Here is a 19,193-nt window from a genome sequence, read left to right on the forward strand (position 1 = left end):
TGACAACTAAATATGTGTGATTCTGCACCAGATCATGAAGGGGAAGGGCTGGGATCAGAAACTGCTATAAAGGACATTATTGGGGCAACTGTAGAAATGTAAATGTAGACTATATATTAAATAACAGTTCGGTATCAATGTTAAATTTTCCTAATTCAGTAATTATTCTGCTGTTACGTAAGAAAATGTCCTGGTTTTTAAAAAATACATACTTAATATATGCTTAAATACTTAGGGGCAGCCAGCCATCTGCAATTTACTCTCAAATGATTTAGAGAGAGAAAACAAATTTGGCTGAAGAGCACAGGGGAATTCTTTGAATGATTCCTGTAACTCCTCGTGAGTTTTAAATTACTTCAAGTTAAAAATATTTTTTAAAAAGAGATGCTTAGTATATTTAGAAAATATCAAAACTCTATTTTAAAAAGTTAAAAGAGGCCGGGTGCAGTGACTCACGCCTGTAATCCCAGCACTTTGGGAGGCTGAGGCGGGCAGATCACGAGGTCAGGAGATTGACATCATCCTGGCTAATGCAGTTTTAGTTTCTACTAAAAACACAAAAAATTAGCCGGGCGTAGTGGCAGGCGCCTGTAGTCCCAGCTACTCTGGAGGCTGAGGTAGGAGAATGGCGTGAACCCGGGAGACGGAGCTTGCAGTGAGCCGAGATGGTGCCACTGCACGCTCCAGTCCGGGCAACAGAGCGAGACTCCATCTCAAAAAAAAAAAAAAGAAGTTAAAAGCACCATTTAAACAACCACTCAAAGAAAATGGCTGCTACTATAATATTTTTTGGTGTATTTCTTTCCTGATTTTGTCCTTTTAAAATATTTTTCATAATATTGTACTGCATATTCTATTTTTAATCTGCTCTTTTCCAATGGAATCATAACCCATTTTCATAAACCATGTATATACAAAATATAATATTCCATTGAACACATATACCATAAATTACTTAACCACTCCTCTATTTTTAGATATTTCTGCTATTTCCAACTTTATTTCCTGTAAATAATCATGTGCTGAATACCTTTAGAAGAAAATTTGGTCTATGTATACACTATACAAGATAGAATATGGGAAAACTGTAGGGCCCTTGCTATAAGTTGTTAATTAGTACTGTTATTTTAAAATCTTAGAACAAATTTGGTTTAAATCACATCAGAAAGAGACATTAATTTATTATTTCAACCCAAAAGCAGTTAGTATTTTATTTCCATTTCCATTAATATATAAATCTGCCTCAGCCCTAATATTCCTTACAACTTTGTTGTAACATTCCCTGTAACTTTGGGGAAAAGTTTTGGTCATTAACAAATGGCTATATACACAACATTGTTCTTATCCATTTGCAGCCATTACTCCTTAACATCAGATTAAATTTACATTCTTAAACCTGAAAGAAAAGAATTTTGTAGGAAGAATTTTCACTCTGACTTAGTGATTAGCCTTTTAATGTGGGTGGGACAGAGCGCTAAGACTTGTATTGGAAGAAAAAGAGTACATAGACCAAGCCCTGAAGGGCCATAGGAAACAATATGAATTGATACACAAACAATTCAAAGTTAAGTTGCACAGTACACTCTGATCCTGTAAGTGCTGATGAGTACAGAGATGTGTAGTTATACACATCTCTGGCTAGATGGGGTTATTTGGGCAAGGTTTCCTAGAATAGTCAAGTCTTACATCACAGATTGGTAGAGAAAAACAACAGGAAATAGGTGTACAATGTACAATTCTGGAAAAGGATGAGCTCAGATAAGAATGGTGTGTGAGCCAATGATAAAGGGTTTGAAGGGTGTTGCTGTTGTTGTTGTTGTTGTTGTTTTGAGACAGGGTCTCGCTCTATCACCCAGGCTGGAGTGCAATGGCACGATCTCAGCTCACTGCAGCCTCTGCCTCCCGGGTTCAAGCAACTCTCCCACCTCGGCCTCCTGAGTGGCTGGGATTATAGGTGCCAGCTACCACGCCTGGCTAATTTTTGCATTTTTGGTAGAGATGGGGTTTCACCATATTGGCCAGGCTGATCTCAAACTCCTGACCTCAGGTGATCCACCCAACTCAGCCTCCCAAAGTGCTGAGATTATAGGCATAAGCCACCGCGCCTGGCCTGAAGGAGTTTTAATTTAATACAAAGAAGTTGTATTCTTTAATATAAAGAAGTTATTTAATACAAAGTTATTCCAGCAGTGAGATGCTGAGAAGAGACCAGCAATAGTGACAACAGCTGTAACACCATTAGCACTGAATCATAATGATCTGGCTTAGAACTCAAAGAAATGGCAGGAAAAAAAGATGAATTTAAGAAACACTAGAGATTCAGAATTAATGGCATCCTAATACAGGGAAAGCTATAAGCTCCACTGTCCTCTATCCTACTGACCAACCTATTCTCATTCAGTACTATGTACATTGTTTCATTATAAGATTATGTCTGGCAAGGTTAATGCCTTGCTCATTATTCTTCTCTCTAAAAATGTTCTTGACTATTTTATTCTGTATATTATTCTACAATATCAGAAAAATCTGGTAAAATTCTAAAATAAATCCCTTTGAACTTCTCAATTACATGTTATTTGGTACCCACAATATTTCAGAAAACCTGACATGTTTTTCCCCTTGGGGGAGAGAGGTCTAGAGTTTAATTTCTATCAAAGGTGTTTAAATGTCAAATTACCTTGACTAAAGAGATCCCTACCCCTTTATTCTTCTTTTACTACAACGAAAGAACAACTTACTGTATAAAATCCTAAATTTCTTAAGAGGGTCTTCATCAAAATTTCAGCCAGGTGGGTATCTGGATGGCAGCTCTGAGTGCCATAAGGTTGATCTGACAGATTTCCGTAGCCAGTACACACAGAAGACAGGTCAGTTGCATCAGAGGGTGAACTATAGCCAAGTAGGGAGGCTACGTGGGTATGATCTTGCAAACTTGTCAGAATGATATCCAGTTGCATTCTCTAAAGAACAATAAAATATGCACAAGTAACTAACATAATATGCACTAGAAAATAAAACAAAAGGATCCCAGAAAAAAACTACACTAATCCACTTAGTATCTTATTAAACAATCATCTTCAGGAAGTACGTAATTATAAAAACTACCCAATTAATCCCATTTAGGAAATGGGATTTAGGAAAATACAATTTATAGGTTTTTATTTTAGTCTTCATTATAATACCTAAATCTCTAAGCTAACATAGCATACTATGCATAATATTTTAGTACTATAAGTAGAGAGGAGTACGAAATGCCAATAAATAGTATGACACACGATTCTACAGCGTGACATTACCAATGACAACTACTTATCCTAACATTTAAAATAAATCACTTGAAATCTAAACTAATGCAAAATACTCGTTAAAAATCATCTGTAGGCTGGGTGCAGTGGCTCATGCCTGTAATCACAGCACTTTAGGAGGCCAAGGCAGGCGGATCCACTTGAGTCCAGGAATTCAAGATCAGCATGGGCAACATAGTGAAACCCCCTCTACAAAAAATACAAAAATTAGCTGAGCGTGGTGGTGCACACCTGTAGTTTCAGCTACTCAGAAGACTGAGGTGGGAGAATCACTTGAGCCCAGGAGGTTGAGTCTACAGTAAGCCGTGATCATGCCACTGCACTCTAGCCTGGATGACAGAGCAAAAACCCTGTCTCAAAAAAAAATAATAATAATAATAATCATCTGTGGGCCAGGCACAGTGGTCTCATGCCTATAATCCCAGCACTTTGGGAAGCCAAAGCAGGAGGATCATTTGAGGCCAGGAGTTCAAGAACAGCCTGGGAAATACAGCAAGACCCCACAGCTATAAAAATAAGAATAAAAAAATAAGCCAGGTGTGGTGGCACATGCCAGCAGTCTTAGCTACTCCAGAGGAAAAAGCAGTAGGATCCCTTGAGCTCCAGGAGTTCAAGGTTAGAGTGAGCCATGATTGCACCACCCTACTCCAGCGTGGATGACAGAGCAAGACTGTCCCTAAAAAAGATTTAAAAAGAAAGAAAAGTATCAATAAATATTTTACTGCAAATAAGTACCAATTTTTTTTCCTAAAATCTGTATCTCTGAATCTGATAACTTCTACTTGGTTGAGCAAAAGGTACTATTGCTCAAAGATAAAAATGGAAAAAATAAGTATACTCATATCATCAAATACTTTTTCCTAATGGTCATCTATACTTTTTATACAAACAATTTCAGACAAAGTTCTCAGCATGGAACCAACAGCAGCACATGCAATTGATTTCAACTCAGCATACTACAAATAAACCACAGTGTCTGGCTTAGTACCATAAGAAACACTGGAAAAATTAGTCCTTATTCTAATAATTAGCCCCAAATAATAAATTATCACTTGCTTCACCTAAGGTTGTTAGACACCTGGGAATTCTTCCAGCATAAAACATTAAATAACCAGGATTTACTAGGCCCATCAAGTACTTATGCTCCATGAACACATGGCAATTGATTAGTTTTATTTCCTTCTCAGTTCAAATTTTTATGATACTGCTGATTTACTTACATAGTAAGCAAAGGCCTACCTGTCCTTTAGATAAGCTTTCCCATCTATCAGGCCCTTGAGGTAAAAGAGAATGAAGTAATTCCATCCGTTCTCGTAATGGAGGTAACAGCATGGTTGCTCCCACTGACAAAGTTTCAATTACCACCTAAAATCAAGAGAGAAAAGTGTACTGATTGGCCTGGTTCTTAGTTTTTAATAAAAACACACTTAAAGTGAATTCACTATTAGGATCATGTTAAGTCTAAAAAAGATGGCATGATAAAAAAGAAAGCATGTAAGTCCTCCTTCAGATGCCTTTAAGAAAGCTATGAATAAATATTTTGGATTTGCCACTAAATAACTAATCATCAACCAACAAATATTTAGTGTTGATTCTATAGCATTCAGCCTGGTAAGGCTCTGTGTAAAATGATTCGGGTGCAGAAATGAGTAAGACAGACAAAATCTCTGCTTTCATGAGCCTACAGTCTAATGGGAAAGAAAGACCCTGAGCAAGAAAGTATAAATGTGAAAGGAGTCACATAGGGAAAGTAAAAGGGTGCAGGAACTTGCCTGAACACACAAACATGGCAATTAACATGGCCTATGGGCTCATGGAAGATCTCCCTGAGGATTAGGCATTTAAGAATTACAGAATTAGTAGGACCTGGCTAGACAAAGGTCCAGGTAGTGGGAACGGCATAAGGAATAGTAGCTGCATTATCGTAGGCCTCATAACTTCTCTGGGTCATGGCTTCTTTATCAGTAAAAACAGTGTTGGACTAGATAAAATCCATAGTGCCTGTCAGTTCTAATACTCAATTTTTCTATAAGTCAATGTTCTATTAATAATTCTTTGAATTACTATAATGATTGAAAAATTCAAGTACACAAGAAGAATAACCCTTCCATCAAAAAGCATGTGTCCTCTAACACAGTTAAGAACAGAACAAATCTTTAATGACTTTCTCAGGTTACTCTACTCAAACTAAAATAAAGCTAAAATCAAAAGTAAAATCAAATTTTAGCTGTGGAAATTCAACAAAGGTGACTAAGTATTAAGAACTGAGTGCACATATTCTGTTTCCAAAAGGCCATCTAAAACAATGGGCAAGGGTTGGGCAGATAATTCAAAAAGACTCCCCTGCCCAAAATGGTAAAGGAAAATCAGCATCAAAATTTTGGAAACAGAAAGGAACAGATTAAGGGTAACTGACTTAAAAGACCTGAAATGGCTACACCCTAAGTCAAAAATGAGAAAAACCAAACAACACTTTGATTTATATTGTAGAATTCCTAGAGGCTCATACACTTCTGCAAGAGGGAACAAAGGAAGAGCTCAAAACAGGATTGGTTGAAAACTGGTTAAGGTAACAGGCACAGTTGAAGGCAGGAATACCAAACTAAAATTGGGTGATTTTAAGACAAAGTGTTCATTCTGAATATTGAGACTCCTAAACTTTTTCCCCACCAGATGATTGTCACTCAGGTTTATACCTTCTGGCAGTAGCTTAGAAGAGCCTTCCTTTGAAGAATCTCACTAGCCCAGTAGAAAAGACTTTAAGTGACAGGCATGAAATGTTACCTTCCCCTAAAATACAGCCCAGCCACATCAATCTACAATAAATTAGATAAACCTCATCCCTGTGTAGAGAATTTTTAGCATCAATCAGCCTTTCAGCATCACACTTCTTTTTTTGAGATGGAGTCTTATTCTCGTCTCCCAGGCTGGAATGCAGTGGCACGATCTCGGCTCACAGCAACCTCCACCTCTGTTCAAGCAATTTTCCTGCCTCAACCTCCCAAGTAGTTGGGATGCGCCACCATGCCCAGGTAATTTTTGTATTTTTAGTAGAGACGGGGTTTTACCATGTTGGCCAGGCTGGTCTTGAACTCCTGACCCCAGGTGATCTGCCCACCTCAGCCTGCCAAAGTGCTGGGATTAGAGGCATGAGCCACCACGCCCAGCGATAGCATCACACTCTTACCCATTATTGGGAAGTCAAAGGTTATTAGAAATTTGAGGAAAGCCTTTATTATGAAAGAGACTAAAACTAACAGAAATGGTCTAATTAAACAAAGAAAGTACACAGGGAGAAACAAGAACAAAAAATAGTATCTTCAAAAATGTAAGTCAGAATGGAAGGCTATTAAAAAAGGAACACTTCGAGAATGAAGAGCTCTTATAAATTAAAAAGATAAAAGAAAGAGAAAAATCTCAATAGAAGGGGTAGAACATAGAATTAAATTTCTTATAAAGTAGAGGGGGGAAAAAGACGGAAAACAGGAAGGAAAACACAAGAAAATTAGGAGGACTGGCTCAGGAGGTCAAGTATCCCAATAATGAGTTCCAGAGAGAAAGAAAGAACACAGAAAACAATGAAGAGGCAATCGACAAAACATTTCCAGATTTTTTTGTGTGTGTATTTTTTAATAGAGAAGGGGTTTTGCATATTGGCCAGCTGATCTTCAATTCCTGGTCTCAAGTAATCCGCCCACCTTGGCCACCAAAAGTGCTGGGATTACAGGCATGAGCCACTGTTCCTGGCCAAGATAATTTTTTAATATTGAAGGCTATAACTTTCCCCACATCAGTTCATATCATCACATCCAGCTAATTTTTTTTGTATTTTTAGTAGAGATGGGGTTTCACCATGTTGGCTAGGAAGGCATCTATCTCTTGACCTTGTGATCCGCCCACCTTGGCCCCCCAAAGTGCTGGGATTACAGGCGTGAGGCACCGTGCCCAGCCTGATTGTGTATTTTCAAATAGCCTGTCTTCAAGCTCACTAATTATTTATTCTGCCATCAATTCCAGTATTAAAGGACTCTGAGGCATTCTTCGAAATGCCAACTGCATTTATCAGCTCCAGAATTTCCACTTGATTCTTTTAAATTATTTTAATCTGTTACATTTATCTGATAGGATTCTGTATTCCTTCTCAGTGCTATCTTGAATTTCTTTGACTCTCCTCAATACAGATATTTTGAATTTTCTGTCTGAAAGGTCACAAATCTGTTTCTCCAGGATTGGTCCCTGGTGCCATATTTAGTTCATTTGGTTAGGTCATGGATGGTGTGGATGCTAGTAGATATTGAAGAGTTAGGTATTTATTGTAGTCTTCACTGTCTGGGCTTATCTGTACCCATCCTTCTTGGGCTTTCCAGATATACCTTGGGCTTTCCAGATATTTTAAAGGACTTGGGTGTTGTGATCTAAACTGTATCTGCTTTAATAACATTGTGGTTCTTGCAGCCTCGTAGTGGTACCACCTTGATGGTCTTGGACAAGATCTGGGAGAATTCTCTGGATTATCAGGCAGAGACTCTTGTTCTCTTCCCTTACTTTCTCCCAAACAGTCTCAGTGTCTCTCTCTCTCTCTCTCTCCTCAGCCACCTAAAGCTGGGGGTGGAGTGACACAAGCACCCCTGCGGCCACCACCACTATGACTACACTGGGTCGGACCTGAATCCAGCAAAGCACCAGCACAGCACTGGGTCTCACCCAAGGCTTGCCGTAAGCACTCCCTGGCTATTGCCTATGTTCGCTCAAGGCTCTGTGGTTCCACAATCAGCCAGTGGAAAAGCCAGCGAGGCCATGTCCTTTCCTTCAGGGGAGCAAGGTCCCCCAAGCCTCAGGTGGGTCTAGAGGTGCCATCTGGGAGTCAGGGACTAGAGTCAAAAACCTTAGAGGTCTACCCAGTATTCTATTGTACTATGGCTGAGCTGACACTCAAACCACAAAACACAGTCTTTTTCATTCGTGCCTCCCCTTCCAAAGCTAGACGAGCCTCACCCCAATAGCTACCACCACCCCAGGCCACAAGGAGTATTGCCAGACAAGCATCAATGTTTCCAAGGCCCAGGGATTCTTAAGTTAGCTTATGGTGAATACTGCCTGGCCCGGGACTCACCCTTCAGGGCAGTGGGTTCTTCTGTAGTCCAGGGCAGGTCTAGAAATGCCATCTAAGAATCAAGTCCTGGAATCAGGGATCCCAAGAGTGTATCTGGTACTCTATCCCTCCGTGGCTGTGCTGGTACCTGAAGCCAGAAAGTCTCAGAGCCTCACACAAAGTCCTTGACGTAGTAGCTGGGTATCAATGCTAGTTATTCACAGCCCATGGGATCTTAAGTTAGCAGCTGATGCATGTGGCCAGTACTGAGTCCTTTTCTTCAAGGCAGTGGGTTCCCTTCTGGCCCAGGGTATGTCTAGAAATGTCATCTGAGAGCTGGCACCTGGAACGGGGAGCTTTGTGACTCTGACTGGTCCCCTATCCTGCTGTGATCAAGTGGTATCTAAGACGCAAGACAAAGTCCTGCCCAGTCTTCCCTCTCAAGTGGAAGAAAGAGGTCTCTTTTGGAGCCATGAGCTGTGTAGCCTGGCGTTGGGGTCGGGGTGGTGTGGGATGAGCCAGCACTCCCTTGGTTACCCCAGCTGGTGTCTCAGTATGTCACGTGCCCCTCTGTCCACTGTCTCTGGGATCAGTTCAGCACTAGGACTCGCCTAAGAGTTGCAGTCCTTTTGGCCTAGGCTGCCTTTCAAGTTTATTTGGAGACACACAGCATTATAGCCCTCAGTGGTGAGCCTTGCAGGAATTCAAATTTAGACCACTGAGATCAGCAATTCCCCTCTGGCTAGGGTTGGTTTAAATGCTCCCTCTGTGGACCGGTGTCAGCTGAGTTTGGTCCCGTTTTCCTTTCTTCTCTAACAGGATAGCACTGAGTTCAATGCCTCACAATTGCCGTTTTCTCCCTCCCCCAGCACCCAGAGACACTCTCTGCACCACAGTGCCACTGCTGCAGGGAGAGGAGTGGCACTGCCAATTCAGGACTGGTTTTTCTATCTCTTCAGCGCCTCTTTCAGCAATATGAAGTTAAAACTAGGTAGTGTAAGTGCTCACCTGATTTTTGGTTCTCATGAAGGTGCTTTTTTCTGTGTAGAGTTGTTAAACTGGTACCCTTGGCAGGGGGAATGATCAGTGGAGCCTTCTATTCCACCATCTTACTCTGCCTCTCAATTTCCCTTTTGAGTTCTGTAATGTCAGTAGTAATATCTCATCTTTCATTCCTGATTTGAGTAATTTAAGTCCTCTCTGTTTTTTCTTGGTTAGTCCAACCAGAGATTTGTTGATTTTGTCTTTTCAAAGAACGAACATTTAGTCTCCTTGATCTCAACTGTTTTTCTATTCTTCATTTTTTAAATTTCACTCTAATCTACATTAGTTCCTTCTTTCTACTTGCTTTGGGTTGAGTTGGCTCTTCTTTTTCTAATTTCTTAAGGTAGAAGGTTAAACTACTGATTCGATATATTTCTTTTTTTTTAAATACAGATGTTTATAAGCTATAAATTTTCCTCCAAGCACAGCTTTAGCTGCATTTCATGAGTTTTGGTATGTTCAAATTTTGTTTTCATTAATCTTAAGTATTTAAAAATTTATCTTGTAATTTCTTTATTTGATCCATTGATAATTTAGGAGTGCACTGGTTTAAAAATTACTGTACTTTCTATTATTACCTGCCAAAAGAGTTTATTTTCTGTATTTTGTATTACAAATATTTATTTTTAAGTTTCCCCCAAATTTAATATTGTATTATAATACTAAATATTCTTTTTCAAACTATACTCTCCTTATTTATAATCAGTATTCTATTCTAGGCCACTTCTTCCTCCTTAACCTGACCTTTCTCTCCTTAGCTCTGGTGAACAGTTCTAGTAGATGACCCAGTCCACTTATTCAGTTACTACTACTGACCAAGCCCATGCACTAGCTCCTTGCCCTCAGGAACTCATCTTCTCGTGAAAAAAGAGTGACATGTTTATAAATAAGCAACTAGAATACAATGTGATGTAATGAGAACATACACAAGAAAAACCAAATCTGGTGGGAGGGCAGGAATAAAAAGTTTCTTAGAGATGGCATCTGACCTTTGTCTCAAAGGATGAGTTAACCAAAAATACTCTCACCAAGAAAACAGGAGTAAGAGAAACAACATCCAATTGAAATTGTTCAACGTACAGTTGAATATATTGTATAGCTAAAATCTCAGAGAAAGATGTGATTTGAGATAGATTCACAAGTCCTATTCTCTTACCTCTTGGATTTCATCTGGGACAGTTGAGTCCATCAGTCTGAAGAGCAAATTTCGAAGTGGACCTGCCTGCCTCCCGAGAATGCTGGTAGCTACCCCTCCCGCAAGTGCAAGAGCAAGGTGATTTGAAAGTAGCTTCAGGCACAGCTTGAGAAAACTGTGGTGTTCTCTGAAACCAAATAAATTTCTATGAATTTTTGGAACATAAAAGTGCATGTGCTATCCAGTTTGGGTAACATTTTTTTCACTTCAAAAATTTTGCTGGCCAGATGCAGTGGCTCATGCCTGTAATCCCAGCACTTTGGGAGGCCAAGGTGGGTCAATCACCTGAGGTCAGGAGTTTGAGACCAGCCTGGCCAACATGGTGAAACCCCGTCTCTACTAAAAACACAAAAATTAGGTCAGTGTGATGGCAGGTGCCTGTAATCCCCACTACTCAGGAGGCTGAGGAAAGAGAATCACTTGAACCTGGGAGGCAAAGGTTGGCGTGAACTGAGATCATGCCACTGCACTTCAGCCTGGGCGACAGAGCAAGACTCTGTCTCAAAAAAAAAAAAAAAAAAAATTGTCAAGTCACGAACAACAGTAATTTTTAAAACATGATTTGTGAAATTATGAGTAACTTTTTCCTAGAAGTTATTATCAATAAGTAACTAAGTTTAGCTCTTTTCTAGATTATAAAAAAAGTTCCACATAATTTGGGAAAACAAACAAGAAAGAACAGTAAGTCAAAACTCAAAAGGAATAATTTATACACATGCACACACACATACAAAACATACATATAACATACCTTGATGAAGGGAAAGGGAGTGGGGGAATCTCACTGTTTATTTTATCACAGTATCTCTCAAGAAAAGAACGCAGGTGTGAGAAGGTACTCTCTTCAAGATCTACACAATAAGGTCGGTGCCATGCAACAACTTGTCTAGAAGGACACATAAGAAAATAATAAAACAGTCTTAAATTGACATTTTTATCCATAATCAAAAACGAATATTAAAACATATATTGGCCGGGCATGGTGGCTCATGCCTGTAATCTCAGCACTTTGGTAGGCCAAGGAATGCAGATCACCTGAGGTGAGGACTTCAGGACCAGCCTGGCCAACATGGTGAAATCCCATCTCTACTAAAAATATAAAAATTAGTCGGGCATGGTGGTGTATGCCTGTAGTCCCAGCTACCTGGGAGGCTAAGGCAGGGGAACTGCTTGAACTTGGGAGGCAGACAATGCAGTGAGCAGAGATTGTACCACTGCACTCCAGCCTGAGCGACAGAGTCAGAATCCATCTCAAAAAGTACATATATACATATATACATTAAAGCTAAATGATTTCAACAAGATACAAAGACATTATTGATTATGAAAGTGATAAAAGCTTTCATTTCAGTGACTACGGAGAACCAAGAATTTGCCATCTTTAAGAAGAAAACATACAACCACCACCTGTTTTGGAAGGTTTGGATGTCCACTCACCTGAAAGCAGAGGGCTGAGTCACATGATCTATTAAAGCCCCTCTGGTTCTAAGAGTCCAGAAGATGTATACTTCATATTAAGAAAAATATCCTGACTCTATAGAGTGATATACTGAAATCTATTAAAAGACAAAATCCTGAAATTTCTTGTGAATACTTTTAAGATCTTGGGACCCAACTCTCTACATATGAAGTGGGAAGTTGGATATTTAATGCTAACAGCAAATTATTTATATTCAACTTATTTATTTTGACTTTTGCGTTAGAGGAATAACTTTCGATAAATACTTTTAATTGGTTAGAATATCATTTAAAAACCCTCTGAGTCAAAGGCATAGAATGCAAATAAAATACATTCTAAGCTATAGATTAGCCCATGTGTATCTGAAAATATCTGAAATAACCCAAACATTCTTTAAAATTCAATCTCCTAATAGTAACTAAAACTTACCTACCTGATTGACTTAACACACACAGTTAGCACTTTAGGAAAAAGCTAAGTTTCTGCAAAAAGTAACCTCCTTGATTTAAAAGTATGACAATTTTTTTTTTTTTTTTTTTTTTTTTAAATTTCAAAAAGCAACCAGATAATGTTAACTGCGGTTAAACATTAAATCATTAAAGCCTAGTTCTGATTTTGATTATTTTAAGTTCCTCTTGATATGCAGCCATTCAATTTTTTTAAATCAGCATGTAGAGATGAGAGAGAATTCAAAATGTTTAAAAGACAATGTCTTCAATACTGGGTATGACTTCTTGTTTCTGAAACATGTCTAACCTCAACATTCAAATCAAAAGAAATCCAATGTCATTTCTATGATAGAGAAAAAGCAACACTATATATGTCCATAAGAGTATTTTATGAACAAAGCACAATTATTTCTGTTTTTATTAGTGTTTCTACTTTCTATTGGTGTCTCTTGGGTTAAAATGCACAAGATTTTTTAAACATAGGCACTCTTACCTGTCCCTAGGAAGAGCAGTCCATGCCAGACTATGTGATGTTCCAGCTGAAATCTGCTGAATAGCTATGCCATCTAAGCCACTCACTTTCTTTGGTTTAGTAATAGGACCTGTGGAATTTCCCTGACCACACTGCCCCATTGAATTATTGCCCCAGGCATAAACTTCATTATCTAAAAACAAAATATAAAGTATTATATAAAAGGAAAGCCAAATTCAAATGTAATACATTTCACAAGACAACAGTTAATACTATTTCCTTAAAAACAAATGACTTTACCATGAGAAAGAGCCAAACAATGACTGTCTCCAATAGAAACATCAACTATTCTTGTGGCAGCCAGTTCTTCAATAAGCTTGGGTCTCAAAGCAGTAGCTTCTGAAGAACCACAACCTAGACAAGCTCCGCAGCCCCAAGCATAGACCTGAAAAAAACAGAAATACACTACACATAACTTCCTGAGATGATTAGATTGTTGGTTTAGGGAGAAACAAAATCTATGAAACTAAAGCATGGTTTGATAGAACTTTCTGATGTTAAAATCATTTTGATCATTTTAAAGATTGTTACAGCAATTTATCATGCTGCCTTTAGGCATTCACTGTATAGGCAAACAGCTGATCTGAAAATAAAAATAATTGGTCATAGAAAAAACAGAAAGGTTTTCAGAGAGGGTCTGCTAAACTACTAATTGGCTTGCAATTTGTTATATTTGCCCCATCTTACCAGCTTTGAAAATACTGTCTAAAAACTTCTCCTTTATGTGTTTCTCACTATTCTGGTGAGATTTAAGATCAGAACAAGGTATGATAATATAAAATGGATTATATAAATCACAAAACTGATGTTTATTATTTAGTTTTAGAAATACCTCACCTCATTGTTACAATAATCATCACTTACAAAGAGGGTCATGTGAAGCAGTAGCAAGATAGTTCCCCTTTATCATCTTCATTTTTGACTAATCAATACCAAAATAAGCACTAACTGATTTAAGATGCTTGGGGAAAGGGTTAGGTGGGGGGGAAAAAAATTTTGTCTTTGGCAAGACAAATAGGTGAGTGACTGCCAATCTGGCAACCCGAAATCAACAAAATCAAAACAATCAGCAATCTGAATGATTTTTTTTATCTTCAATAGATTTTGGTAAGATTATATAGACTGTTATCTTTATGCCATCAAATCTGAGAATTTGTCTTTGTCTTGCAATTATTTTAGGAAAGACTGCTGCTGAGAGATTAAACCACTTCAATTAAAAATAAAGAGCACTGTACAGGTGTAGTGGCTCAAGCCTGTAATCCCAGCACTTTGAGAGGCTAAGGCAAGAGGATCACCTGAGTTCAGGAGTTCAATACCAGCCTGGACAAGGTGGCAAGACCCGATCTCCACAAAAATTTTAAAAATTGCCCAAGCATTGTGGCACAGACCTGTGGTCCCAGCTACTCGGGAGCCTGGGCGGGGAGAATCTCTTGAGCCCAGGAGGTCAAGGCTGCAGTGAGCCATGTGTGTGCCACTGTACTCCAGCCTGAGCAATAGAGTGAGACCCTGACTTCAAAATAAAACAAAATGAGAACATATATTTATACTTGTTTCCAGATAACTTACGTAAGTATAGAATACAACAAAATTCCAGTACATAAGGCATATTTTAGGAGATGTTAGGAACTAAAGATAAGGACAATGAAATAACATATAGTCAAAATCATCACAGAAAATTTTCCTAAATTACTCATGAAGTATAATATACAGTCATGTACCATTCGGTCAATAACAGACCACATTATACAACAGTGGTCCCGTAAGATCTAACGGAGCTTTGATGCCAGTATTTTTACTGTACCTTTTCTATGTTTAGATATGTTTAGATACATACTTACCATTATATTACAATTTCTGAAGGTATTCAGTACAGTAACATGCAGTACAGGTTTATAGCCTAGGAGCAATAGGCTGTACCATATAGTCTAGGAGCATAGTAGGCTACACCACCTAGGTTTGTGTGGTACTCTCTACAATGTTCTCACAGTAACAAAATGGCCTAATAACACATTTCTCAGAACATATCCCATTGAGTGACACATCACTGTAATACTGTCACTCAGTAAGGCCTACAAAGAGTTTTCTCTTGCAGTGTTCCTTCGGTTCGGCACCAGATGAGAAATACTTGGCTTGCCTTTAGAGACTGGACCATACTGTATAGCATGGTAGGAAGTAAGCACAGAAGAGGCCTGAAAGGGCTGAGACAGACTGAGGGAAAAGCAAATGTTGATCGTTATTTCACGCTCAAGTTTAATGGTAAAGAGAACTACTCTTACCCTTTAAAAGTATTTCTGACTTTACTTTTTTCCATGAATATATATTTGATTTCATATAACTTAAGGTACTCATAATACAACTATTCTATACAGTAAACAATGTACAAGTTCTCTTGGAACTTGGAATTCAATGTAATGGATTTATTACTATTATTATTATTACTACCACCACCAATAGTTGAATAGTACTTGATACTCTACAAAACTCTCAATTCTAATGATTATCTTATAAGATCATGTGTACGCAAAGCAGAAATTATTATTCCCTCATAAAAAAAGAAGCACATGATGTTCAAGGGATGTGTTATTTGCCTGTGTGTATACATCAAATACATAAGCTAACTTCAATTCATGGATTCTTACTACAAAACCAATAGTGAGAAATACATAGAAGAGATATTTTTAAGGCAGCAACTAGCTAATGTAATGATGAATAGCTTGAAGATTTTTAGGACGCAAGGCATTCTAGTTTCTCAAAGAATAATCAAATTATATGCTAATTTCAGCTTTTCTGCTCATCTGCCTTGTGAATTAGTCATAAAACACTTTTATACCACTGCCTGACACAAGGTGGCCTCCTATACATGACAGAATAAGTGGTCAGCTCACTTTTTTACTGTCATCACTGATGGATACACAGGGACAAATATTGTCAGTCTATAACTATACCTGGCTCCTCCCTATCCTCAACAAACAAATAGGGTAAGAGTAAAAACACACATGTAAAAAGTTCAAAGCTTATAAGCTATTAAAGTGCAAAGCTTATGAGCCTTTATAAAGGCTCATAAAATTCTGACGATCCTAAGCCTGACTTTATGCTGTTTCTCAGAAACAACTAACTCTCTCAGATTATTTTCCATACCTAAGTGTTCTCTTTACCCTCCTTTTTGATCACCCTCTTGCCTTCTTAATTCATATCACTGGTTCCATCAAGATCTAGTTCAGCTTTCCCCCACTATCCATGATGTTTTGGAAAAGGTTTAAGGGAAGCTAAATGCTAAAACATTTTAGAAAATCAGTTTAATACAAAGAACAGAGGCTCCACTAAGGTTTACATGGGTCACACAGGCCAGGTTAGAAAACTTGGTTCCTTCTCAGATACTCTACTTCAAACAGAAGAAAATATTTCATTTCAGCATGTTGCCTAAAAATGTATTTATTTGAACTTTAAAATTTAAATACAATTATTACTTTTTAGTCACCTCATCCTTTGAAATACTCTAAGTCTTTTATACTCATCCCTTAGTCCTACCTGCCCTGTTGATGTCAAAGCAAGTGAAGACTGGCTCCCAGCACAAACTTTGCGAATGAACATTCCTTGTAAAGCTTCAATAACTTTAGGTTTATACACTCTGTTGGTATCACCGTGACCAAGTTTACCTATAAAAACAAACACATTAAATAATTTACTTGTTTTAAAGAATCTCTACTCTTTTTAACACTACCAAAGTTGATAAAGTGCTCTAATGTTTCCATCACTAACCTGACAGATATGAAAAGCTATGTTTCTGATAGCTGAGGATGCTAACAAATGAGCATTTTTATTACAAGAAAGTTAACAAACATCCACTGATAGCCTTTTATATCTTAATTTCAAGCAACTAAAATCAAGCAATTTAAAATCACTTTAAAAGAAACAGAAAACTATTTTTCTGTCTTTCTCCCCCTTTAATGGCTATATTTCTAACTTCGAATTTGCTGACATAATATACAGGTATGATATAAGAATGTACATGCATATAATTTTTCATAAACTTTTAAAAAGAATCAATAGCTCATGAAATTGAAAACCTGACAAATCATTAAAGAAGAAAAACAAACGTCCAACAATCTACAAATCCAACCACACCAGGAATAAAAAAAGTATAAATTAAATATCATTTTCACTATTGAAATTATTTAATTAAATTAGATACATGCTGTTGTTGAAGACTTTGGGGAAGTAAGCATTCACAATGCTAGTAGGAGTGACTAAAGTAGACAAAGATTTAGTCATTCATTGTGTTGTTGTTAATACTGAAAAAAATTAAAACCATCTAGATATTCAACAATAAGAAACTGGTTTTATAAATTGTGCCACCATCAAATAAAAGAACACTTTGAGCCACTTAAAAGAATGATTCAGAGTCATGCTTGTTGATATAAAAAAGATACTCATGCCGGGCACAAAGGTTCACGCCTGTAATACAAGCACTTTGGAAGACCAAATCTGGCAGATCACTTGAGCCCCGAAGTTCGAGGCCAGCCTGGGCAATAAAGCAAAATCCTGTCTCTAAAAAAAATATAAAAATTAGTCAGGCATGGTGGTGCGTGCCTGTAGTCTCAGCTACTTGGCGGGGCGGAGGCAGGAGGATCTCTTGAGCCCAGGAGGTTGAGGCTGCAGTGAGCTAGGTTTGCATTACTGCACTCTAGCCTGAGTAACAAAGCAAGACTCTGTCTCAAAAAAAAAAACTATTAGAGTAAAACATATATATGTCAAAACGTATGTAAACTTATATAAAACATACACATATAGCTATACTTTGGTTTTTTAAAAGACATCTAAGTAGAAATATATGTAAATACTTGTATAAATGTATATTTATTTAGAAGTCTATTACCAAAATGTTAACAATGGTTAAAGTAACATTTGTGAAAGCTCAGTTCATTTTTTAATTTCTGCTCATCTGTATTTGAGTCTTTCTACACTAGGCATATATAACTGAAAAATAAATTTTTTTAAAACTCAAGAAAAAAGCCAAAGCTACTGATAAATAATTTTTTACATACCATTGTCTCCTCCTCCAAAAGACCATACAGTTCTCCCATCTTTAGACAGAGCAATAGTATGTGAACTGCCACAAGAAACCTCTCCTACATTGCTAATGTCTTTTACTAATGTTGGAATGTTTCGACTATTGCTGTCACCATGACCTTGGATAAAACACAGACAACAACAAAGAAACAATGTTAACTCTTTTTCTCTAGGCCTTGACTTCACAAGTAGAATAAATGTTATAACTTTAAAATAGAATTGAGATTTTTTTAAAATGCAATGCAATATGAAAAAGAGAATCATTTCTAACATCTTCTCAATCTTCCAAGCTGCTCCTAAACTGGGTCATAGTCACTTCAGTGAACCATTAGAATATTCTTTTCATGCTCTTCTCACAGCCACTTACCTTATGTTGTCCTGTTTCATGCTCATGTTGACTTGTTTTCATTACCTACTAGATTATAAACTTCAGGATCATGATGGTAATGTTTTATCCCAGAAACCCTACAGTGTCTGGTCGTAATAGGGCACACTCAGTAAATGCTTGCTAGATTTAATTACATCTTAAATATCAGCACTAAAATCTAGGTCTTAGTCTTACCTATATAAAATTATCTTCCTCTGAGCTTAAACTAACAAAATAAATGACAGTCTTTGGCCTAGTAAATCTACTCTCATGGCTTCTCAGTAACTTAATCATTTCTATTTTTCTGGAAGAATAACTTCCATTTTTAAAAAATCTTACCTAATCTTCCAAAGTCTCCTTCACCCCACGTGTATAATTCCCCATCCTCCGTGACGGCAGCACTATGTCTGTATCCAGCTGACACACAAACAACTACCTGCATTGCACACAAGTAAATACGATGAGCATGCACGTTAAAACATATAGTCCATATTTGATCCTGTACTCAGGGACTTCACAGATACTAATATTCAAACCCATCCAGGAATTTCCATGTACAGTTGTGGAGGCTATGCTCAGGACAAGGATGACTGGCTAAGCGTTCAAGTAAGTGCTGAAATACATGCCTGTAATCCCAGCACTTTGGCAGGCCGAGGCAGGCAGACTGCTTGAGCTCAGGA

At 37.8% G+C, this 19,193-nt stretch overlaps 1 protein-coding gene across 16 annotated transcripts in view; it reads right to left on the reverse strand.

Moving 5' to 3' along the window:
* Positions 1-19,193, reverse strand: part of HERC1 (HECT and RLD domain containing E3 ubiquitin protein ligase family member 1) — a 224,297-nt gene that overhangs the window by 119,164 nt on the left and 85,940 nt on the right. For 14 of the 16 annotated variants that reach the window (XR_012415025.1, XM_073995967.1, XM_065548019.1 and 11 more), the window contains exons 6-14: positions 18,853-18,949; positions 18,122-18,265; positions 16,605-16,732; positions 13,317-13,461; positions 13,038-13,209; positions 11,388-11,522; positions 10,598-10,763; positions 4,545-4,670; positions 2,739-2,960 (exon numbers count right to left, since the gene is read on the reverse strand). Coding sequence is in view for 13 of the 16 variants with exons in the window: in XM_073995967.1 (XP_073852068.1) it covers positions 2,739-2,960; positions 4,545-4,670; positions 10,598-10,763; positions 11,388-11,522; positions 13,038-13,209; positions 13,317-13,461; positions 16,605-16,732; positions 18,122-18,265; positions 18,853-18,949 (1,335 nt within the window). In the remaining 3 variants the exon portion in view is untranslated. Of the gene's footprint in view, positions 1-2,738; positions 2,961-4,544; positions 4,671-10,597; positions 10,764-11,387; positions 11,523-13,037; positions 13,210-13,316; positions 13,462-16,604; positions 16,733-18,121; positions 18,266-18,852; positions 18,950-19,193 lie in introns of those variants that run through there. The other 2 variants (XM_073995975.1, XM_073995974.1) reach the window with 1 other exon arrangement.

The sequence above is a fragment of the Macaca fascicularis genome, chromosome 7, assembly GCF_037993035.2.
Source record: "Macaca fascicularis isolate 582-1 chromosome 7, T2T-MFA8v1.1".
NCBI lineage: Eukaryota > Metazoa > Chordata > Mammalia > Primates > Cercopithecidae > Macaca > Macaca fascicularis.